The sequence below is a fragment of the Protomyctophum bolini genome (genome assembly GCF_963924005.1).
Source record: "Protomyctophum bolini genome assembly, chromosome: 12".
NCBI lineage: Eukaryota > Metazoa > Chordata > Actinopteri > Myctophiformes > Myctophidae > Protomyctophum > Protomyctophum bolini.
In genome coordinates this window covers 29,188,140-29,213,891 of record NC_137873.1, presented here as the reverse complement: position 1 = coordinate 29,213,891, position 25,752 = coordinate 29,188,140, and the positions used below count along the sequence as shown (strand labels likewise).

At 44.1% G+C, this 25,752-nt stretch overlaps 2 protein-coding genes across 2 annotated transcripts in view; one reads left to right on the top strand and one right to left on the bottom strand.

Annotated features, from left to right (window-relative positions):
• The window catches only part of clcn2a (chloride channel, voltage-sensitive 2a), a gene marked incomplete at both ends in the record, with an annotated part of 44,916 nt that extends 19,372 nt beyond the window's left edge, over window positions 1–25,544 (bottom strand). Inside the window, 2 exons of the mRNA XM_080779005.1 lie at window positions 7,779–7,950; window positions 25,488–25,544. Coding sequence (XP_080635131.1) covers window positions 7,779–7,950; window positions 25,488–25,544 — 229 coding nt within the window. The remainder of the gene's footprint in view (window positions 1–7,778; window positions 7,951–25,487) is intronic.
• LOC308325346 (zona pellucida sperm-binding protein 4-like) lies at window positions 9,581–11,623 on the top strand (the record flags this gene model as incomplete). Its single annotated transcript, XM_080777831.1, has 8 exons — window positions 9,581–9,875; window positions 10,012–10,199; window positions 10,290–10,387; window positions 10,520–10,677; window positions 10,768–10,960; window positions 11,037–11,187; window positions 11,314–11,389; window positions 11,487–11,623. The coding sequence occupies 8 exons, from the start codon at window positions 9,581–9,583 to the stop codon at window positions 11,621–11,623; spliced, it is 1,296 nt and encodes a 431-aa protein (XP_080633957.1).
• Window positions 25,545–25,752: the final 208 nt, after the last annotated feature.

Below are 25,752 nucleotides of genomic sequence, written 5' to 3'. Positions count from 1 at the left end.
GGTTATTATTATAGAGCGACGATGACTACTGCACAGAGGACACTAAAAGAGAATGAGAGCGAAAGGAAATAGGGGACAGGGGAGATGAAGACGGAGAACACCCAATGCATAATTAACGTGGGGATCCACGTGGGAATGGCGTTGCTCCAGTGTGGATGTCGGACTTCAAGTGTTCAGCCTTTGACGGAGCTGTGCATGGCTACGTAGTTGTAGGTGTATGGGGGGGTGGCTCCTGTTTTGAGGGTCAAGGCCGGTGGGTCAGAAGTTTTACACGACCTGTCATCGTTCTGACAGTTTCCAGGATCCAGCTGCACAGCCTGGGGTTCAGTCTGAGGTTTCTGAGCTTGGTGTAAAGTCTCGAGTCGACTAGGGTGGTGTTGAGCGATTTACTGTCATACTATAAACAACATTCTCACATAGGAGTCTTTTCTCTCCAGGTTGGAGAGGGCAATTGCTCCAGGCCGTAATATCGCGATACTTTTGGAGAAGAAAAGCTCTGTTCGTATGCATAGAAACCAATGGTAGAAGTCCGGTCCTGACACTCCTCTAGATATTGCTGTACTATAGCTAGTCTCAATATGTATTGCAGCATTGCAATATATCGTGATACAATCGTCTCTTTGTGATACGTATAGCGTGAGATTCTTGCCAATACTCACCACTAGTGTACACAGTAGAATTGTGGCTAAACGGCGAAGTTTTAAACAAATTGGTAGGGTCCTAGATTGAAAGGCAACTTTCTGTTGATCATCTCTTATCTCTGACATGTAATGCTTCTCAAAGCATTTTGCTCACTATAGGGGTGAGTGCTACGGGTCGCCAGTCACATAGACCAGTTACCTTGCTTTTCTTTCCGGCAAGGGAATGATTGCACTTGATTTGACGCCACCCTTTGTGCCTGTCCAGCCTTGTTTAGCTGCTTTTTCCCGGGGCACTGAGGTGGCCGTCACGCTCTTGACATTCGTCCTACTGCAGCACTGATGACGTTACCTCTGGTGACACTGCTCTCGCTGCTACAGTGTACCAGCTGGGACAACCGGCTCTTGTTGGAATGGGCGGAGGGGTTGTTTATTTTTGCGAGCACAGTTTCAAATAAGGTGTAGAATTCCCCTGGAAGAAGAGACCTTTGCACTGCTCCTAAATGCAAGGTTTTAAAGGCAGTGTGTCTAGATACTAGAGGTTGAGGCCGCTGTTTCTGTCTATATACCTGGGTCCCGTTTATGTCCATATAGATGTCTGTATCTGTCAGTCCTTGCCCCTTTTATGTCCATATATGGAGATGGTCATCAGTATATGCCCATATACTGTATTGGAATGTACATATATGGGCATATTGGTTGGAGCGGTAGTTTTGGCTGTGTGCTGGGCTGGAGGTTGGAATCTCCAATGGTTCAACCACACCCCATCACTGTGATTGGCTGAAACACACCCAGCCCCGTCTCACTAGGAAACATGTCACGATATCAAATGAAATACTAATTTCATATCATCTTTAACTTGGACCTATAGGTCAGCTCTAAAAGAAGCTGGACTCATTTCTCCTCGTCTGTGGAAACCGCTAAAGATTGGAATTCACTTCAATATCCAGAGCATTCATAGATGTGTACATCCCCGGAGGGCCTGATAATTTGCTACAGTAGATCCACATTTCATGAAAAACGTGACTGAGATTGAGAAACTTTGTTTTGAATCTATCCCTCACTCGTTACTAGTAGTAGCAATATTCAGAATCAGAAATCATAAGCTTTACCAAGTTTTCACAGATATAAATACATGATTCACGTAAGAGCATATAATAGCACAAAAACAGAACTAACTTTCAGACACTATAGGCTAAACCAGACGGCAGATTCTTAAACCACATGAACGCTAACATCCATATTCTTGGCGAATTTGTCAAAAGGCGAACAAGCATTCAGTGAAAATAGCACATCTACAAGCTAACAGCGAGATTGTACATGTGCTATTTTACCTATTTGATGTACAACAAAATATATAGGCTTTAAGTGGTTTGTTCACAATTCTGTGTGAAAATGCTAGTCATGACTCATGATGGACAGATAAGGACAGATCAGAGAGAAAGAGAGAGACAGACAGAGACAGAGAGAGAGAGAGGGTAAGAGACAACAACTGCGTCTGCGATCAGATCACACAGATAAAGTGCCGTGCAACCAGGCATCACAGTTGACGGATTCAATTCACCAGCGGAGAGAAGTCTCTCTGGGGCACTAGGGCACAGCTCTGTGTGCATGATGGGGGCGAGATGCCTGTCAGCCAGGCTACCTGCTGGCTGGCAAGCTGGCCACGTGCACTCCAAGCAGTTACACACACATCTATGAACGTGCGTGCACTTTTAAGAGCATGGACATGCATAACTTAACCAAAATATATCTAAAATATGATGAAACGTAGGCCTACTGCATATGCCAAAATATATTGTAATATCCAAAATATGATTTAATATACAGTATATATTTATTTTTCCGTTAAATATATTATAAATATTTTTATTTATCAATATCTTTCTCAATCATTGATTGTTAACAGTACAGGTAGTATAGTCAAAGGTTATGTTATAAGGAACACACAAGGCTGGTTTCCATTGTTATCTATGTGGTCATTCACATGCACACACCAACAGGACTTGTCTGGCACCTACACAGCAGTCCCTTGCCCATTGGCTTCATGTGCGTCTTCTTGGCTAATGCTCACATAAGCAGCCTCAGGCCCAGTGGCATGCCCGCATATCATCTCCTGAACCTGTGACCACAGTACAAACTACAGTACCAGATGTTCTCTGATAACCCTGCACTGTATCGCCCCTGGCCAACTGGCTGAGATCAGGCAAAGCATGCCAGTGTAGAACACATTGGGGAAAATGTGATCTTTTCCAGTGCAAGTGGCGTGCACACTGTGACAATTGCTCTGCAAATGTCACAGTGACTCAGTTAGAAGCCTTTGGTATAGCGACGAACCAAGAGCAAGGATTCCAAAAGTTATGCTCTGAAATTGACCGTCGTTATGCGGGAACAGTTTGCGCACTGATGTGCTCATCAATCCACAAACTGTCGAGTCATGCAGCAATTAATGAATCAGGCTGCTGTCTACCACAGCTGAAGATGGCTACCATAAAACAAATCTATGTCTCCCTATAGACAGATTTACTGACTATATGGGCAGTACACCCCAGCTCTCTGTCACCATCAGAGGGCTGCATCTTTCCGAAGCAGAGGCTGCAGTGTTGAAGTGAGCCACTCACACACAGGTGGTCTCTCTTTCTCCGTCTCTGTCTCCCCCCTCTCTCTTTCACACGCACGCACGTACGTGAGGATTCTGAATTTCTGATGCAGTTGGTAGGAGTGATTGCCAATACTCCCTGTAGTGTGTGCTAACGCAATACAGCAGTACAGAGCCAGTCTAAAAATACACTGTATGTATGTATGTATTGCATGCACACACGTTCTAAATGATTTCCATTACAGCGAGCTAAGCGGTGAGCCTGGTATACTGTGGCGATCACCACCTACAGCGCAATCTATAAAGCATTTGTCAGATCACTGGTCACAAGGGCAGTCAAAGACGAACTTGGAAAATTGCCACGTTGGCTCACTTGCATGGATGTATGCACACACACGCACAGATGCATGCACACACACTTTCATTCTCCTTCTTCTCTTCCTCTCCTTTTGGGGAGATTCCATTTGTTCTATAATGTTTCTGATTATGTTTCTTTATTCTCTGGTACCGCCTTGCTCAAGTCTCCCTTGTGAAAAGTAGGCGTAACTATTTTAATAATTTTAATGCAATATATTGCATTGTGAGCTTGTAGATCGGTTATTGCTACTATCTGTCGTATACAATCAATCCCTGCTCCAGTCTATAGTCCCTGGAAATGTGCCGTATCCCTGTCCCTAAGACAACAAAAGCTCACTGCCTATACTCTGTAAAATTTTGTATGGATAAATTAACACTGAGGAGTGAGGATTTTACTGTGCACGATGCACTTTGATCAAACTAGTCCCTGGAGCCCATATCACCTCCTCACTGACCGACACGCTGGACGTACCATGCACGGTTTGCAAAACAGGACAATGAATGATGTCATTCCCCTCACCCTCCAGACCGACCTGTCTCATACAGTCATACTGGACCATAGGAACAAATGCGAGAATGCAATTAATTGACTACAGTTTGCAATTCAACACCATTAAGCCCTGCACACTCATCACCAAGCTCAAAGACCTAGGACTCAACACCCTGTGCAACTGGATCCTGGACTTCCTGACAGACACACCCCAGGTGGTGCAGAGTTGTACCAGCACCTCCTCCCCATTGACTCTTAGCAGTGGTGCTCCCTCCCAAGGTGTGCTCAGCCCCACCCTGCACTCCCAGCTTCAACTCCACTATAAAGATGCTTGTCTCACTGCGCCGATTACAGACAAGATTACTTTAGAGAGGAGGTGAGAGCCTTGACATATACGCTGTGGTGCCAGGATAACGGTTTCCATTTTAAATGGCAGCTAAACCAACCAAGCAAATTATCGTGGACAAAAGAAGGCTGCAGGGTCAGTCTCCCCCTTTCAGATCAAAATGATTTCAGTGGACAAAGTGAGCAGCATCGGTTTCCTTGGGATTTACATCAGCAGTGAGATTGAGTCAACAGCTCTTCTTCCTCCACAGGCTGATGAGTTTTGGCATGGACTCCGGCATATTGTGAAACTTCTACAGATGCATCCCATGGCTGGCTACATCACTGTCTGTCACAGAAGATACTCCACCCACTACCACATGGCACAACAGAGGGTGGTAAAAACAGCACAGTATGTCCAGAACCAATTTGCAGGACAATCTTACAATAAATGTCCCTGCATTTATTTGTCTTTGTACGTACAGTAAATGGTAAATGGTGCTTTTATCCAAAGCGCTTTACATATATTGTGCATTACAGTACATTCACCCATTCATACACTGATGGCGGAGGAAACCATGCAAGGCACCAATCTGCACATCAGGGGTTCAGAGTCTTGCTCAAGGACACTTCAACACTAACTCTGGGGGAACCCGGGAATCGAACCTCATGGCTCCCATCCGGCTGTTCTACCGGTCACTCTACCCCTGAGCCACTCCCGCTATACTACTATGTATGTCTGTAATCCACGTATCTCGAGAACCGTTTGACCAACCGACCGACTTCAAATTATCCACATGCGTGATGCCGATGCGTCACAGACGACCCGAGGGAGTGCAGTGCGTTGAGTTGGTCAGATAGGCGTTTGTCAAATTCCCCACACCAACCTTCCCAATATGCCCATATTATGTCAATATACTGATAACATCAGGGATCTCCATATATGTGCATAAAATGGACAAGGAAAGACAGATAATGTCTTTCTTTATAGAGAACGTTTTCAAGGGGTCTTCAAGTATGGGCAGAAAAGGGGCACAGGCAGACAGACAGATAGACAGATACAGATAGAGATCTCTATATATGGGCAGACAGACACAGACAGACTTGCACAGGTATAATGGTATTGCTTAACAGTGGGTCATGCATTCCCTATTTGCATCGTTCCCAACTTGCATTGTTCCCGAGTAGGCCGGTGCCCAAGGGACGCCAGTCTACTGTAGAACTTACAATGTAATTTAGGCATTTAGCAGACACTTGCCAATTGATTAAACCCTCTCTACCTCACACATGCAGGCAGCGAACCCAAAAGTCCAGTTTAGCAGGCAAAAAAAGGAGTATTACAGATGGGTGCTGACAAGAGAAGCAAGGACCATTCAAACGTCTTCCTAATCTAATTCCAGATCTTTAGTGTGTTGAGACGACAATTGGATTAGTACTGTATTTTGACAGGAAAAGGGAATATCACTCTCTAGTTAGTCTAGTAGTCTCACCACACATACACACCAACGCTTGGATCGATGATGACACACAAGAACTGGCCTCAAGCCTACACCAGCAGCAGCTCTCAGGGTCACTCCTCCACACCATCATTCATTCATTTTATGAATGTTGGCAGCCCAGCAATAAAACATGAAATTGGGAAGACCCAGTGCAATAAAGATTGTGTTCACAAAGAGAACATAAAGTAGATGTTCCGGGGCAAATCATAAACATTTTTTTGTAAATTCAAAGAAGGGGTTAAATCTGTGGAATACTGGGCTATTTCATTTTTTATTGATACAGTACTGTTTTTAGTTGTAGGTTAGTTGTTTCTTAGGTGTATAGACACCTTAAAGTAAACATGTGCAAACCCACACCAGCATCACTGTCTGTCTGTCTGTCCATCCATCACTCCAGCCTACATCAGAAGAACACTGTATGTCTGTCTGTCTGTCTGTCCATCCATCACTCCAGCCTACATCAGAAGAACACTGTTCTTGCACCTCTCCTTCAATCGCAGTGAAGTGGAACGAGTGGACATGAAATGATCTGACATTCGAAATCAGTGTTCCGCAGAATCTGCACGTGCGCGCGCGCACACACACACACACACACACACACACACACACACACACACACACACACACACACACACACACACACACACACACACACACACATATACATACACACACACACACACACACACACACACACACACACACACACACACACACACACACACACACACACACACACACACACACACACACACACACACACACACACACACACACACACACACACACACACACACACACACACACACACACACACACACACACACACACACACACACACACACACACACACACACACACACACACACACACACACACACACACACACACACACACACACACACACACACACACACACACACACACACACACACACACACACACACACACACACACACTCTACAGGCCATTATCAGCCAGCAGAGGGGGCTGTGTCTTGACATTCAGACAGCCCTGTCTGTCAGCTAGAGGTCATTCACAGATCAGTGCGTTGAAAGGTGTTCATATCCTCGCCCAGTCCCTGGAGCCTGCTAGCCCACTCTGTTGTTATTTAGAAGAACATGTTTTTGCACAATGTTTTACGCTCGCTGGAGCACTAGACTTAACTCCTGTACGGCTGCTTCAGATTGCATACACACCTGCTCCTCTTTTGTTTGTGATTGTTGAATACCTCTTTATTCTTTAACCATGATTTATACTCCGTTGCACGACGGGTGACACAAGCTGAAAATTTCCGATCTATAAGGTCACACCACACAGCGGAGCAACGTGTTGTAGATAAGTCATTTATCCTTTGAGACACAGTCAGCATGCAGCATGTGAATTATGCATCAGGGTATGGAGCCCAAATGGGGGACTGCCCTTAAATCAGTTAGTCCGACTGCGGGTTATTTACAAATCACAACAGTTGCATTCTGTTCACTTTCATTCTATGTGAGTGAAACGGTGGTGCTTACAGTTGTGAAGCAAAATCACTCTACTTACCATCAACTTTGCTCAACTTTGCTGAACATTGATGCCACAGCATGCTCTGGCCACTCCCCTACTATCGTGCATATGTCACCGTACTGTCTCTTATTTTAATAAGGCCTGGAGAAACTCCAGCAGTAAGGCTATTTCACACCTTTATCTTGATAGAAATTCTGTATTTAGCTTGAAAAACAAATCTGTTGAAAATATTGAATATCAAGCAACACTTGTAGAATGGGTCATATCACTCATAAATTAGCCGTTACACTTCTCATCAAGGCTTAATGTAGAATGTAGGATGCTGTGTACATTGGTTCAATTGACGAGTGGCCATCACTTACCTCGGCACTTGGCACAAGGTTTCTTTTTCTTGTTCTCCAGCAGATCAGCAGCACGGCTGCGAACGCTCGCGTTCCTCCGGAGTCCGCCACCATCAGGCAGTCTTCCATCCCGAAGGCGGGCTGCCTCCTCCTTGGCATATACACCCAGCTCCTGTGTGTACTGCCCATACATCTGTGCATGGCACCGTACAGTAGAATGATAGAGAAAGAGAGCGAGAGATTAATAAAAGGTTAACAAAAATAGTGGGAGTGCTTCATAAACAATAATGAAAGATTGATCCACGGGGGGATATTCAAGTACAGCCAAAGATCATACATCGGTGCACGCAGTTTGTCACTGCCCATCTCTGTTTACCTTCTCTATGTCTATTCAGTATAATATGTCAGAGACTTATTGAACACAATGTGTAAAGTATATAATAACAATAGCATGTGGTATAGTGCACTGCTTTGGTGAGTGCTTGCTCAGTCATGGAATGTAAATGTATCTATCCGTATACAGTCTATGTATAATAGGGGTGCACGATTATGAAATTATGACCGATATCCGATTATTTGCAGGGTCATATCTGCCGATACCGAGATCAGTACACAAATTAAATGTAGAATTATTTTTCATTTTTATAATTTTTTTGTTGGTGAAAACCGATTAAATAATCTGTATTATATTCACAATGCTTTTGGCTCGTAGATTGATACTTCGACAATGGATGCCGGGGAAACCTCCCTCGTTCAGACAGTGGGTCAAAGAGGTTCTCTCCATGATTCCTCTAGAGAAACTGAGGTACAACCGTAGTGGTTCTAAAGATAGATACATTATGACTTGGACCCCTTTCATAGAGTTTGTGGAAAGTATACCTTTCACTTAAATACATATTCCCTTGTACAATTTGTTACCTCACACCAAATCTGACATTGGGCGACCTCTGGTTAGAGGGCCTCAGTAAGTAGACAGTTGGATATAGCAATTTACTATTTATCTGAATGATGGATACAATGTATGTAACCTAGATACCATACCCTGATGGAAAATGCTGTTTTACCTTTTTCTTCTTTTCTTTTCATTTCTTCTCTTTTTCTTACTATGTTCATTAGTACTTTCAATACTAGTTCACTATTTACTTTTAGTGTCTTGTACTGTCTGTCTGTCTTTGTTTGTTTTATTTGTCTTGTTCTGACCTTGATTGGGGGAGGGGGGATACTTACATGTCGGATACAGCAAAATGTACGTAAAAATATGTATTTTATCTGTATTCCGATTACACACACACACACACACACACACACACACACAATGCAAGATTACTGTCCATAGTGCTTGCTAGTTTGTGTCCAATGTTACAGAGTTGAGCGGGTTGTGCCCCGCATTAATGTTGTTTAAGCGTTTTACTTAAACAATCATTCACATGAGATCACAGCGGTGACACCGCCGTAAATAGAAAACCCCTTTTCTGCAGAGAACACACTGCAGGTGAACTCACACACTGCACCTGTCTCTTGCAGAGTAAAGGAAACAGAGTCAGCAATTTCTGCTGCCTGCCTGCACCACAGACTCGTGGTCTGTCATTTCCCTGTCTCCACCACCACAAAAGTGTCCAACACAGATGAGCAGACAATAAGCTCCACCTGTCAACCTCCCTCTGATTAAATGGCCAGAGCTGGCCCAAGATTTATTCCTAACGATGGGGGGGCGGGGCTCTCAGGAAAACACATGGCTCAATCAATCATACATAAAGCCTACACAGGAAACAACACCACTACTGCAGTTCTGGCCAGTGAGAGAGGCTATCGTCAACAGCATGATGGGGCTAATGAAGTGTGTGTTTGGTGTTGCAGTGGTCGCTCTCTTGGCTTGTCGCGTTAATGCTCAACCTCAACAATATGGTGTAGTCCACCGAGGCCAGGAACTGCAGCGGAGGCAGAATCAGGTTTTTCCGCAGCAGCAGCTACAGATCCCCATACCTCAAGCTCCCTTTGACAAATGCCAGGTAGAGGAGGGTGAGAAGATTAAATGTGGAACCCCAGAGACCACTGCTGAACAGTGTCTGAAAATCAACTGCTGCTTTGACAGGCAGCAGTGCTATTATGGGAAAGCAGGTATTTATACTGTAATTGGTTGCTTATGTTTTAGTTTTTTTTGTCTGTCTAACAATGTTTTCCCATCATCATTGTGGTAACTCTTAAAACACTGTAGTGGGAAGGGTGTGTTCTAGCCTTTGCTCTGTCTTGTCAGTGACGGTGCAGTGTACTAGGGATGGTCAGTTTGTGCTGGTGGTGGCCCGGGAAGCCACTGTTCCAAACATCGACGTAGAGTCACTCAGCCTGCTGGAGACTGATGACCTAAGCTGCAGCCCTGCTGGCACCACTTCTACTTTTGCCATCTTTCAGTTCCCTGTCACTGCATGTGGAACTAGAATGAAAGTGGGTATAGGTGCAGCATTAGCAGAATTTCGTTTTCTTCCCTGTAATATGTGGTCTTAAATACAATTATGAATTGTTTTACTACTGCAGGAAGAAGAGGGGTATGTGGTATATGAAAACCACATGTCTACCTCATACAATATTGGAACGGGACCCAGAGGATCAATCACGAGGGATAGCCATTTTGAGTGAGTTGTCAATAATATGTGATTGCTTACAATGTGCAGGACCGGATGAAATTTCATGCGTCGGTAATGATTACAGCTTAAAGGTAGTGTAAGTGTATTTTTTTCTTTGTTTTTTTGCATGCTCTTCAACAGGTTGCTGTTCCAGTGCAGGTATGCTGGCACTGCTGTGGAGGCTCTCATTGTTGAGGTGAACGATGTTCCCGCACCTCAATCGGTGGCAGCTCCAGGGCCCCTTAGAGTGGAGCTCAGACTGGCCAATGGACAGTGCATTACAAAGGGATGTGTGGAGGGTGAGTGTTAATGACCGCCTCAATTATGCTAACTTGGCATAAATTTACATGAGTTAACCTTGGCTCAATTCAACCCCATCTCCTTGACAGAGAAAGCGGCGTACACCTCGTATTACACCACCAATGAATATCCTATCACCAAGTACCTAAAGGAGCCACTGTATGTGGAGGTGCGCATGCTGGACAGGACGGATTCCAACCTCCACCTAATGCTGGAGCACTGCTGGGCCACGCACACTCCCAACCCTGATAGCCTGCCACAGTGGGAGCTTATTTCTGAAGGGTATGTACAAACTTCTCTCTCTCTCTCTCTCTCCAATCTCCATATCTATTTGATTTTGTTCTTGGTATGTCTCCAGGTGTCCTTACAATGATGACCATCATATGACCACATTGGTACCGATCTGTCTGGCATCTTCTGGCCTTCTGTACCCAAACCACTACAAGCGTTTCATTGTCAAGATGTTTGCTTTTGTGGATGAACATTCATTTGTGCCTCAGCAAACCTCGGTAAAATCACACTTTGAAAATGTATCGAATTGTTTTAAGACTTGGTCTCTGCAATACGATTGGAATGATGCCACAATAGTTGGTGTTACCTGTAATGCCCTTACTAATGGTAATCTGTTTGATCAGGTGTTCATCCACTGCACTACAGCTGTATGCCATCCCAGCAGCACAGATTCCTGTGACTGGCCATGCCCTAGGCAACGTGAGTAGTCGCAGATGGCCTCAAGTCCACTAAATGAAGATTTTCAAACCTAAGTGGCAGGCAAATGTGTATATCTGACTGTAACTTTGTGCTACAGGACGAGCTGCGCGTTCAGTAAAGGATCGCTCTGGCAAGAAGTTTCGTGTGTCGAGTGACAAGGTGATTCTGCTGGCTGCTCAAAGTCTTACAGGAAACTACACAACTTCTGTCACTGGCTCCTCCATAAAGAGATGACATGGGGAAAGCTATGTCACTCTTTTAAATAAAATAAAAAATCCCTAAAACTGATTTTTGTTTGCTGACTCCAGCCTGACTTGCTAGCCTAAGGAAGTGGGAAGGTGACTGTTTATGGGAGTGGGAGATTATGTTTTGCTGAGGTAAGGTGGGCATTTATGCTGTGCAAAAGCAGACAAAGCGGTGCAGTAATGCAAAACCACCTCCCTTGAATAGTGCTGAGAAATCAAGAGACTGCATCACGGCTCTGAAATTGTAGTTCATGTTGGAAATCTTGTAATCTATAACAATGTGAGGGGTTATGATGGTGGCTATGATGTCTGTCTAGCATGTTAAAATTAATTTATATTTGGAAAGCCTAGATTAGATGCCTTCCCTGAGGGAGCATAACCTTACTGTACACGCCTCAGGAGAAAACCGAGCTCAGTCAGCCAAAGCATTGCCAATTCATGTAGACTCCGCCACCCATGACATGTGCAGTTCCTGTCAGTTTACAAAATGTCCTTGAGTTGCAAGTGCATGATGGGGTCAAATCAGTCCAATGCCTGAATTAAAGGATCACTTTTCAACCGTCTTCATATAATTGGTTCATGGTAAAATGCCTTTTTTTTTTTTTTTTTTTTTTTTTTTTTTACCCCTTGTCTCATGGGAGGGCTGTATTGTGGGCAGTTCAGAAACCTGTCCACCAGTGACGTCATCGATGGGGAATCCAAGCTAATAGAAACTGCAAGGCTTTCTATTCCTTGACGTTGCAATGTGAAAATGGAAGCCATCGTTATCACGATAATAAAAATCTATATATATATAAACTCCTGTTTCTGAACTGCCCACAGCCCTCCTATGAGACAGAGACAAAGTAGAAATAACGTGTGCATTTCATCATGAGCATTAGTGACGACCAGTTCTATGAAGATGGGTTGAAAAGTGGTCCTTTAACCCGCTTATGCTTAAATCCTGACCCCATGTTTTCTGAAAAACTACAAAAATGTTATAGCTATATACATTTACAGTCTATGGTATATACAGTTCATGACAAAACCGGTTCCTGTCTTGGAGGGTAAAAACCCAAAAGGGGGTCCCATCCTAAACGGGTTAAGCTCAGGTCAGCATTTTAGATGAGCATCACGACTCCCTGCTGCAACCTCAAAATGCATTCTCTAGGGCTAGGCCTAAGGTGTCCTTGTGTATTCTACAGATCAATGCATGTTCTGAGTCTGCCTCCTATCCCACCCCCTCCCTCCTCCCCACCCTCATTGAGATGGGCATCACGATTCATCCAGACTTGCAGTTTCTGTTCGCATGAGCAGGTGAGGTGCGGTGCAGTGCAGCTGCGGGTTTGACAGATGGACATAGACAGGCACCATAGTGTCAATGCTAATCGTCACACTGCGTTACTCTCCAACCTGCCGGCCAGCATTTAAGACACATTCATACATCATATTCGGTGCAAGATTAATCTGTAACCACTTTGCAAAGCCCTGGAGGTGACAGTCTGTAGGTCTGAACAACAGATACTGTAGAGTAGGCAGAAGCACATGTCAATGCAATGTAAACACTTTTTCCACTGGTTGACACTGACACACTAGTCCATCTTTCACATTTATGGATAATGCATCATAAGCATAAGCTACTTGCACCACTAATATCAAATTCTGATTTGTTAATGAGCTGCTTTTACTTCAGGTTCATGTAGCACATCAAGGCAATGCACGTACGTACACACAGTTGCATACATAGAAAGTAGAAACACCCACTGGGAGTATAAATGGTTCCTGCCCGTGGCCCCCTACTGTGCCTGCAAAGAAAAGGACAAAATCGGTGGCCATCTGGAGCACCGCCCCCTGGGAGAGCATCAGGTGGGACGTTGTGGGTTAAATGAGCTATGATCGTTAACCAATTTACCTCCTACATTAGCACCTTCTGTATCACTTAGTTAGTCAGCTCAGCCTTCCACGCTGCTGATTTGAAACCTTTTCATTTCAAGGACCCCCTATGCATTATTAGACCATGGATGGACCCCCATTGATACAGTACCTTTATCTGTGACTCCAATTTACATGAAAACTGTCCCTGACCCTCCTTTTGTCTTTTACACACACACACACACACACACACACACACACACACACACACACACACACACACACACACAGTGTTACAAATCCAAAAGCACCTAATTAGCCTGTCGCTAAGTCCCACCCAAGCCCGTTGTTGGCCAATACCACATTAGCAACGGTTACTAGGTTAGGAAACTCGGTCAAGCTTGCAATGCTGGTCAAAATGGTTAAGCAGTGTCAATAAATATATTTGACGTACAGCATGTGTGGGTTTGTTTTCTTACCTTACGAGCAAACTAGTCCATTCCATGAATTATTTCGCTCCGTTGTGCAGTTTAATAGTAGCCTATATATTAGAAATAAAAATAGGCTCTCATTGACTTCCATTGTAACAGGGAAACAACTCTCAAACTCACTCTTTTAGAACACTAAGCTGATTATGACCGTTTTATTTTTAATACAAAATATCAACGTTGTAATGTTTTTGTTTTGACTTCGGTGTTGCCACATTGTGTGAGAGATATAAGCCAACCCACCTCCAAAAACAAGCCAACTCTTAAAGCCAAATCAAGAAAAACAAGCCAAAACAAACACAATAATATGACCATATATAATCCTAATAAGAATATTGTATGCATTTATCATTATAAATACTATGTAGGCCTATATCTATGCTAATTAATGTTTTGGTAATGTATTACAGTACTAATTATTAGCCTTAAGCCAAAAGTAGCGGGAAATAAGCAGACTTGGCAACCCTGTCAAGTTTGTGTGGAAAGAAGGAATCTGATTGGTCTGAAGTAGCCTCGGTCCCAGACTTACCATCCAGAACGTTGGATGTAAACAAATGCATTTGATCTCGTCCACTTGTCGCAAACACCATACACAATTTTGGACGTGTTTGAGGGAGATGCTTTATGAGAAATGTCTGGGACTGCAGCTGGGTGCATCTCAAACAGCATGGCGACTTGTTTACAAACGAGGAACACCAGAACCGCTTCACTGTATATCTCCAACCAATATAGTTACGAAAATAAGATGGCATGAGTTTTCCTGATGTCATAAACTGTCAGAATCAGCTTTTGTTGTGTTCGCTTATGTGCTAACTGACTGATTTTGAGAGCTGTTTCCCCGTTACAATGAAAGTCAATGAGAGCCTATTTTTATAGATACTATTAAACTGCACAACGGAGCGAAATAATTCATGGAATGGACTAATTTGCTCATAAGGTAAGAAAACAAGCCCACACATGCTGTACAGCAAATATATGTATTGACACTGCTTAACCATTTTGACCAGCATTGCAAGCTTGACCGAGTATCCTAACCTAGTAATCGTTGCTAATGTGGTATTGGCCAACAACGGGCTTGGGTGGGACTTAGCGACAGGCTAATTAGACCCTGATCTGAATCAGATGTTGGGAAATAGTAACCAAATGCCATCCTCCGATATTCTTGCCTGCAACTGCAACCGAGCTCCAACCGTCCATGTGAGTTCATGGAATGTCTCTGTCTAATCTGTTTGTCTGGGGCTAATGTCACAAATACCAGCTCAGTGGCCTTGTGGTTAGAGTGTCCACCCTGAGACTGGGAGGTTGGGGGTTCGATCCCTGGCCAGGTCATACCAAAGACTCTGAAATATGGGACCCAACACTGCTTGGCACTCAGCATCAAGGGTTGGATTGGGAGTAATGTAAGTCCCTGCGACATACTGTCATGGGGTGTCAAGCTGAGTCACGCTCCAGAAACAGGAGATAGGCTCCTGCCCTATGGGCCTCATTGCCTGGCAAAGCTTACTTACTACTTACTAATGTCACAAACCACTGGAATGTTCAGCACTCCAGATTTCGAGGGAGGGCAGAATCCAGAAGAGCCGGCCGTCCCACTGGCCGGTAGCCGGCCGGCTGTTTTTGATCTCGCCCTTGGAGGTTTCTTGTGCACCCTGCCAATTTACACCAAGGAAGTACAGCGTTTTATTTTTATTTTAATATTTAAATTAAAGTCGATGGTGCTCGGGCACTTCAGGCTGAGAACTTACCCAAATATGGAGTCATACATCATATACATTGTCATAGATGACTGACTTCATAGACTGGCCACATGAAGTCTGAGATCCACATGAAGCCACACCATTTTATTAGACACAGTCTTGTTATATAAACTTTTAATTTCACAGATTTGACTGAGCATGAATGCTCATTTATAGCAGCGGCCCTAGGGCTAGCACTGGCTCAGGAGGTAGACTGTGGCCATCTGGGAACCAGAAGGTTTCAGGTTCGATTCCATGCTTCTCCTGGCACTACTGTGTCGAAGTGTCCTTGAGCAACACACTGAATCATAACTTTGTCCGATAAGCTCTCTATAATGTTCCGTATTGCTCAACAGTTCCCAAGGAGGCGTTTTAGAGGAACATTTGACAGCAACGGCGGCTCAGACACCTATCTGTATGCCTGCTTTTTTCTAATATACATTAACGTTTTAATCTATTTTTTTCCCATGAGGGAGATTAATGTTAAAAACATTAAACCGTCGCTGTTGGATGGAAACCATGTATGAAAAAGGTACCTGTGTAGCAATGGATCTAATGTTTTTATTTACCGTAGTCACAAGTTCAATATTTATAACAGAACAGACCTTTTCACTTAAAACATTGAATACAAAAATAGCAGATCTGCAAGCTCACAATGTGTCGCAAAAAGGTGAAATACCGGTATGGAGATATAAGGTTTCTGCCCGACAGCAACAGAAAGATAGATGGATGACCTGCAGATTCAGAAAATCCTGCATAATGTATTAGCATGTATTAGCATAGTATTACTTAAAGAGCATACAGATGGTGCATAGATGAGGGTATGGAAGAAAAAAACGGACGTCTGAAGCAATCTGGCTAATCCGAGCCCTCTGGCCTCCAGGGACAAGATTGGATATTGAATTAGAGGAGGAAGTGACAAATTTGACTCATCCTACATCAGATTTGCATCATCCTAGGTAACACAGACTGATTTACTGATTACCAATGAGTCATTTGTCGCATGCACACACGTGCATGCACGCCACACACGCACGCACACTTAAGATATTCTTTAAAAAAAATAAAACACTTAAACACTGTTGAGGGGATTATGTTCTCACACACACAAGCACACTCCCATCATACTCTAGTAGTCTAATAGAGGAAAGCAAGAGAATCAGTGCATGTTAGGCTGATGGAAGAATCAAGCTGAGTGACTGCCATCTCGTGACAAGCTTTTCATAATCCATGCTCTGAAAAAAACGCTCTGACTCAAAGTCTTTAGAAAAGAGCATTTACCTGTCCTCCACTTTACCTTTAGTTTTACCTACATAAACCTCACATGATGCAAAGAACGTGGAAGCATCTGATTTGAATAACAACGATTTAAGACGACGAAAATAGGGACATTCTCTATTCTGAGCATCCAGTGAATTATAATTGTTTCTATCTGTGGTCTCTATAGTGCTTCATTCTACAGCGAGCAGGTAATAAATTGACAGTATCAGACATGGCCTCGTGCCCAGCTCTGTGTGAGAATGCTGACTATGAATAACTAGACCCACCTACAGAGAAATGAGCCTGTGTGTGTGTGTGTGTGTGTGTGTGTGTGTGTGTGTGTGTGTGTGTGTGTGTGTGTGTGTGTGTGTGTGAGTGAGTGAGTGTGTATTTGGATACCATAGAGAGAGAGATGCAGGGGTGTTTATAATATAACTATTTATAAAGCACATAAGAAAATTGAAAAATAGATAGATGGAAGGAGAGCGAGAAAAACAGGAGTGGTATTGCAGTAAAACCTTACAAACACGCACTCACAGTCTCTCTCACACACACGCACGCACGCATGCGCACGCACGCACACACAGACACGCACGCATGCACGCACGCACAGGTACAGGTTGATCGTTAAGACCTTTCAGCAGCCAAATCCTGTCCCTCCTGCTGCTGAGAGGACATGAGCACGCTGTCGGTAACACCTGCTCTGACCCAAACTCACCACACTCTCATCAAAGTACACACACATACAGTACTGTACACCCACACACGTCCACACACATACCCACACAGTCACACACGCTTCAAGCACTGCACGGTGCACACACACTCTCACAAACAAAAAACAAACATTTTCTATGGAACAAGCATGCCCACGCTCATGAAAGAAAGACACCAACCAGTATGACACATACTACCGACCTCCCACACCTCTCCAAAAAGCTTTTCTAAAAGCCATCAGAAGGAATGGCACAACACATCCATCTAAAACAGATACCAGCGCAGATCCAAACGTTGTATTTTACTTGCAGAGCCGACAGCCGTGGGGGGGGTGCGTAAGTATGGGGTGCGACCATACTTATTTTTACCGATAGCAGCTGAAGTCAAGTTGTCATGTCTATCTGTCTATCGGTCTCTCCCGGTACACACATCACCACTGATCACTTTCTTAACACGCTGAGAAATGGTTGACGCCGAAACGCTATTAATTAAAAAGTATCAGAAGGTTTGTTTTTCTAACTGGCAGTCTTGACTGAGGGGGCGAGATGGTTGGCTATAGTGCACAGCACTTGGCCAACTTGGCCAAGCATCCGTATTTGGCGAGTTGGGACTTGGGATGAGAATGTGTTGCCAAGTCACGATCCTGTTTCTCCTCCTTTACCTTTCTTTTCTCCCATTACGTTACACACCTTTGCATTCCATGAGCCACTGAGGAGGCGATAGCGGCCACTGCCAGATGTCCCATCATGCACCGTGGGTGAAAGTAGCTCTAGCCTTGACCTGCACGTATCCATCCCAGATTGCTCTCCAGCTGTCAGACACTACTCACAACAACTATCCTATACCTAGATGTCCCCTCATACTGCGCGTAATATGCAGAGCAGACACGCGAGCAGACTTTGAAATAGGACTGGATCTAAAAGTGCGTGTGTGTGTGTGTGTTTGTGCGTATACGTGGCCGTGCACACACGCTTTGAAAAACCTGGTGTAGCTCGGCCATTAGGTGTTAGAAAAGACAGGAAGGGCCTTTCTCGGCCCCACCTCTCTCCCTGTGTTTTAGGATCCAAGATGGCCACAGCACCAGGAGGGGGTGGCCTTACTGGGCTGCGTTCACAAATTCAAGACACCTGTCTCGCGTTTGTCTTGTGTCTGTGTTTAATGGCCACTCCAATGCATTTCCAATGGAACCCCATATGGTTTGACCAAACATTTTGTTTGATGGGGGAGGGGGTGCAGAACACATCCATCAAAGCTGTGTGTCAGATGTCAGACACAAGGCAAGTGTCTTGAATGCAGCCCAGTAAGGTCATATGTCGACCCCGCCCGCTCACCTCTGCCCGACCCCTGGTGCTGCGGCCATCTTGGATCCTAAAACAGGAGAGAGGTGGGGCCGAGAAAGGCCTTTTTTATATATATATTGTCACGGGGCAACCCGTGCCCTATATATAGACACTAGAAGACTCCACAATGTGAAACTGAACATTACAAACGCACACTGCACAGCTGCTTCCATTAATTGACTGTCATCAAGCTCCTTGAAGGTGTGGCATCGTATACTACTTATCTGTGTTGCCTAATGTTATCATAATTGTTTTGTGTTTGATGTGATGCCTTGGAAAACATTCAGACTCTATGAAGGAAATGTGTAATTGTATAGTTGGTCTAACTCATGGCTCATGGTTTACCTTGTTTGAGTAGATTGGTCCAATTACTAATCATTGTGGGTGGGGTCTCACCTGGTATATAAGGGAGGCTTGTGGAAGTGTTTGGGAGGGGAATCCTGAGTGGAAAATGTCCAGTTTTGCTTGAGACTAACAAAGGAGACAACTCCAGGGGAGAGCTGCCAGGGCATTACAGGAAGGCATAGCCTGTTTTCTTAAGTTCTTGTTTTTTTTTCTTTCCTTAGTTTAGTTGTCAAGTGTTCATTTCTTACTTTCTGTTATTTGAAAGTGTATTGTTGATAAGTCGTTATTCTGGAAGTATTCTTTTTGCCTGCACAATCAAATCCGGCATGGGTCGTTCACTCTGTGTTTTGAGGTAAATTAAATACCAAAAAAGATCTACATTCTGGGACTGTCGATTCTTGGAGCCTTGGCCGTTCGCGGCGTTCGGGCAACTTTACATATATAATTTTTATCCCATGATTTTGCAACCCTTTTTTCCACTCCGTGTCTATTATCTAATGTAATCCTGGGCACTACACTTCCTCTGCCAACCTGGGGGGGCAACGGACTGACCTCATGCTTCCTTCTATGCATGAGGTGTCCAAGCTGCTTCTTTTTACATGACAGGGGAGAGTTTCCCCGGCCGGACGTAGCGCGTGGAAGGAACACGTTATCCCGACCAGTTCCTTTCCCCTCCATCAGGTGCCCCGGCTGGCCAAGGGGGAGGTAGTTTAGAGACCAGGATTACTGCATGTTTTTTGTGAGGGTACCTTCCCTAGGGGACATGGGGAGAACATGCAAACTCCATCCACACACAAGGGTCCTTTCGCCAACCCCGCATTGGGTATGGGCACTGATGATGCGGAGAGAACACGCCACCAGCGCCCACAGCTGAACCCAGGATCGAACCCAGGACCTTCTAGCTGTGAGGCCACAGCACTACCGACTGTGCCACTGTGCCCCCCAAAAATGTCTAATACCTCATTTAAAATCAACAGTGTCAGATCAACAAGCTCACAACTTGAGCTTGTAGATTGACTATTTTTTTATCATACAACTTGGTATAAATCAAGCTTATGTTGTGGGGTAAAAACAATAAAGACTTTGTGGAAGGCTTTTATTGTTATAAATAGCCTGTTTACTGCTGCTTCCACTCACGCTGTCGGACTATAATGAGATCCCTGCATAGATAATGGATTCAAGAGACTGTAGAGACTGCCATTTAATATTTTCCAAGATGTCCCTTTGCAGCAAAGGTTGTAATTACAATAACAACATACTGGTGAGATAATAAGTAAATAACATTTACATGTGAATGTTTGCTTTTCACATAATAGGCTTGATAGGTTACACAGGGGACCTGGGGAGATGGAACATTTCCATTTGCAATATAATAACATGAAATATCACGTGAAATTATATTATATTTTAAATGTGAGAAATACATTAATAAATAAAAAAATTACACTTTGACTTTGGTTACGCTGTGAATGGAGAGATGACATTTATCAGCTTGTTCTTCCTGTTGAGTTTATCAGACAGATCTCTATGTCCATGTCATCTTATCTGTGTCACTACCTGTTCCTGTACCGCACAAAAGCCTGGTGCACCTTAGAAATCATTTATCTATGACAGTGTAAAAATGGACCCGACTGACACAGGCAACCTGTACTGTTTGCACCGGATAGCCACCATCTGAAAACCAATAAAATAGAAGGCGCATTTGTCAAACCCCCTAGAATCCAGTTTAGGATTACAAATGGTTTGGTTTATTTCATCTGCATCCCATCCATTTGTCTGTTTAATATCTGTTGCATGAGACAAGTGTCTGTAAGTTTTCATGCCAGACAGAAAACAATGCCTGTCTTTGAACCGAGGTACTCACCTCGTCAGACTCCATCACCTCACATCCTAGCACTTCACTTTCCTAGCCTGGCATTGCCAGACTAATATCACTGCGTAGATATTAACTCCACATGTATTTATTTTTCCTGTGGCAGATCACTTTCCCTGGACCTATTGCTGCCACATTCTGCCTCGATTGATGCTCGCTCCTGAAGATATGGCTACCATGCATGCAGATATCTCAAGGTCCAAGAACTCAAGGTTGTACTTTATTGTTACATCTTGTGTACTGGTAGTCAGGTAGATAAGAGTAGAACTTTGGTTTGGCTTCCTTCAGACAATGCAGCAGCATAGATAATAACAACAATAGAACAGTGGAAAAGACTGCATTGTCTGAGAGGAGCACAAGACGAAGCGGCTGTACGTGGTGCCATCTTGGATTGTGTGGTTCATCTTGGGCACACTCATGGTTTTGTTCGGTTTGTTTTGTTAAGAATGTAATTTAAATAAAAGTTAGGTTTACTGTATACCTGGTATCCTATAGTTTCAAAACTTTCCATGTATAGATTTTTATTTTGATGGTATATTGTTTAGCCACATAGACCCTCTATAAATCAAATATCTTTGCCAAAAATAGCAGATCTAAAAGTTAATGCATAGCAACGTGACACATGAGTGAGTTTACATATTATCTATTTTTGATTATTGTCCCCCTCAGAGTAGGGATAGTGGGGGTTAAGTGGTTAAACTAATGCTAGATTCTGGGTGATTTCCTTGCTTATTGTAAATCACTCTGAATAAGAGCGTCTTCTAAATCCCTAACCTTAAACACCTACTGTAACTCTAACCACACAAACCCCCTAGTTTAGAATAATTGCTTGTGAGACTGTGAGTGCGTGTTTGTAAGGTTTTACTGCAATACCACTGTCCTGTTTTTCTCTCTCTCCTTCCATCTATCTATTTTTCAACAACTCATGGCAACCATGCACACTCTAAATGCCTATTCCTAACCCCAGTCTTTTATTTTAACTATAAAAGTATTTCTGAACCATAAGAATGACCCTTTCCCCTTTGGGGACAATAGAAATATGCAAATGTCCCAATGAGGTAAATTTGGTCTGGTATTATTACTATCCTTGAGGGGGTTTTGGTCCCTTTAACTATAGTAAACCACTAGCTCTGGTCCATAGCCTTCTACTGCTTCCACGATTCTGCCCTGCGCAGTTAGGCTATGGGACTTTCAGTTTAAATCTCAAGTAGCAAAAACGTTCTTTTTATTTACGCCAAAGAGTAGAGGCTGGTCTGCATTCATGCGAGCGGCGGTAGTTGAGAGTAACATAGCTCTAAATGAAACGCATTAGAGCTGGACCAGAGCTAGTAAACCACCCACGCACGCACGCACAGACACACACACACACACACACACACACACACACACACACACACACACACACACACACACACACACACACACACACACACACACACACACACACAATGACACAGTATACTGTATTGTGCTTGCCATGTATTTGTGTGTAGACAGTAAAATCTTCAGTGTTAAGTTCCAAGTGGAATCAAATGGACCCATCCAAGGTTCAAGGTTACTTTATTTTGTCTCCCAGGGGAGAAATTTGTCTTAGACACAAAGACCCGCACTGCAGCATACATAAATACAATACATTACAATACAAGACAAGACTATAAGGTACACAGTGACTCGTACAGCATATAAATAATACCTAAAACACCCAAGCCAACATACCTTGTGCAAAGAAAAGAGCAGCACCTTAGCACCACCTCAAAGCCTTCTACCCATACCCTGCAAGGTCTCTGTTAAGGAGTGTGATTGACAGAGGGACATCCAACACTTCACAGTGTGAATGCTGAGCACTGACCAGTGTTCCACCATGGACGGAGCCAGATGTGAGCAGTGTTCTACTGTGTGGACAGACTACAGAGCCAGATGTGAGCAGTGTTCTACTGTGTGGACAGAGCCAGATGTGAGCAGTGTTCTACTGTGTGGACAGAGCCAGATGTGAGCAGTGTTCTACTGTGGAGTGTGGACAGAGCCAGATGTGAGCAGTGTTCTACTGTGGACAGAGCCAGATGTGAGCAGTGTTCTACTGTGGACAGAGCCAGATGTGAGCAGTGTTCTACTGTGGACAGAGCCAGATGTGAGCAGTGTTCCACTGTGGACAGAGCCAGATGTGAGCAGTGTTCTACTGTGGACAGAGCCAGATGTGAGCAGTGTTCCACTGTGGACAGAGCCAGATGTGAGCAGTGTTCCACTGTGGACAGAGCCAGATGTGAGCAGTGTTCTACTGTGTGGACAGAGCCAGATGTGAGCAGTGTTCTACTGTGTGGACAGAGCCAGATGTGAGCAGTGTTCTACTGTGTGGACAGAGCCAGATGTGAGCAGTGTTCCACTGTGGACAGAGCCAGATGTGAGCAGTGTTCTACTGTGGACAGAGCCAGATGTGAGCAGTGTTCTACTGTGTGGACAGAGCCAGATGTGAGCAGTGTTCTACTGTGTGGACAGAGCCAGATGTGAGCAGTGTTCCACTGTGGACAGAGCCAGATGTGAGCAGTGTTCTACTGTGGACAGAGCCAGATGTGAGCAGTGTTCTACTGTGTTTCTACTGAAACTATGAAAGGAGGGTACTGGCCTGTCCAGGCCCATTCCACAGTGACACACTGGACGCCATTTTACATGGCTATTGATCTGTACACAGATGCACACGAGGCACAGAACACAATGATCTTCACACCGATAGGAGATGAAAGACACTCTTTCTCCTGAGGCCAGCACCAAGACAAGACAGGGAGACACATCTCCCTCTTCACACACACACGTCACACATTGACATATTGACATATGCGCTGTTGCTCACACATACGTGCGCACATGTTGATTAATGTGCAAGTGCTTATATGACACACACACACACACACACACACACACACACACACACAGAAATGCAAACATCTCCGTGCACAGAATAGACAAGAGAATACATTGGATTTTAAAGCTCATGGTGGGTCACTTCTCTTCCTGCAGATACCACTAGGGAGACTGCAGTAAATGTGTGTTCATCTGTTGATCTCAGACTTAACGTCTGACACAGGTGTTTAGAAGACTAATCAATGTGCACACACAAATGTACACGTGCAAGTACACACACACACGCACACACATTTATATCCATCTATCACTCCTCTTAATTTAGATATCATGTGTGTGAAGTGCTCCAGGGTATTACTGTCAATTCTGCCATGACTTGACATGGCAGCAAACAAAGGGGAAAAAATAAAACTGGTGCAAGAGGCAATTAATATTCAAAGAGACTCCACTTTTAGTTCGGAAGTAAGATGGAGCAGTGCTGGCAAAGGGGAGAGAGAGAGAGAGAGAGAGAGAGAGAGAGAGGGAGAGAGAGAGAGAGAGAGAGAGATGGAAGAAGATGACAAAGGCATATGAGGGGCAAGGGGAAGGACAAGATATGCAAGAGACAAAGATGAGGAAGATAGATGGAGGATGTAGAGTGGTAGGGTCATGTGTCCATTGTCTAGCCATTCTGGCATATCAACCTAGGGGTACATGGATCATTTTAAGTGGAACAAATTACCGGTAATCTGAATGTGATCCAATTGTACAAAAATATAAATGGATTGAAAGTAATTGCTCTCTTTAGTTTATTCTCTTCATTAATGAAGAGAGTAAGGTTAGACTTTAGGCAGGAGGAGGCAGAGGCAATAATCCATGAGCTGTGACCACCTGTGGCTCAATGGGACTGAATGGAGAGGCTGAGCATATATATAAATATTTCAGAAGAACACTGGGGTCCATCCAGCTCTGCATGTGCGCCACCACCCGGTGGTGACTAAGAGCCCCACACAGATATAAACACCATTTATTAGGTTGTAATGTACACACACAGTCACACACACACACACACACACACACACACACAATGCGACTGTGCGTACAATAGCATGTGGTCCAAGAAGAACTTCAACTCCTACGCTATGGACCAGAGCTAGCGTACGCGCATGCACGTGCAAAAACACAGCTTCACACTGACACAAGAGTTCTGGCTCTGCAGGTATAGACATTTCTCTGAATGGATCTAAATCTAATTCCATTCATAGACACTATAGACACTCTCCGAAATAGACAATTATCATTGTCAACTGTTTCTTTGTGCTGTGACGGCTTGGCGACGACAGCTTTTTAGCCTACGGCCACGTACCCCCTTTGCAGGTGACATCATTTCGCTTCATCAGAAACTCACCAAAGTTTGCTGATACTGGAGCGTACTCCGCTCTCCGGCGGCCTTGTCCTTCACCATTGCCGCAATATCCTCATTAAAATAACCAATCCAAGACTCGCAAGACTGTCACACTATAGTATAGGTATAGCCCCGCGCGGATTAATAATTTGTCGGGGAGGGGTTGGTAGCAGCGCTGGTGGTGGTACCCATAGCCCGAGCAGTAACAGGTTCCTTTGCATAAGCCCCCTGCAGAGAGACACGAGCACGATGTGTGCCAGATGAGATG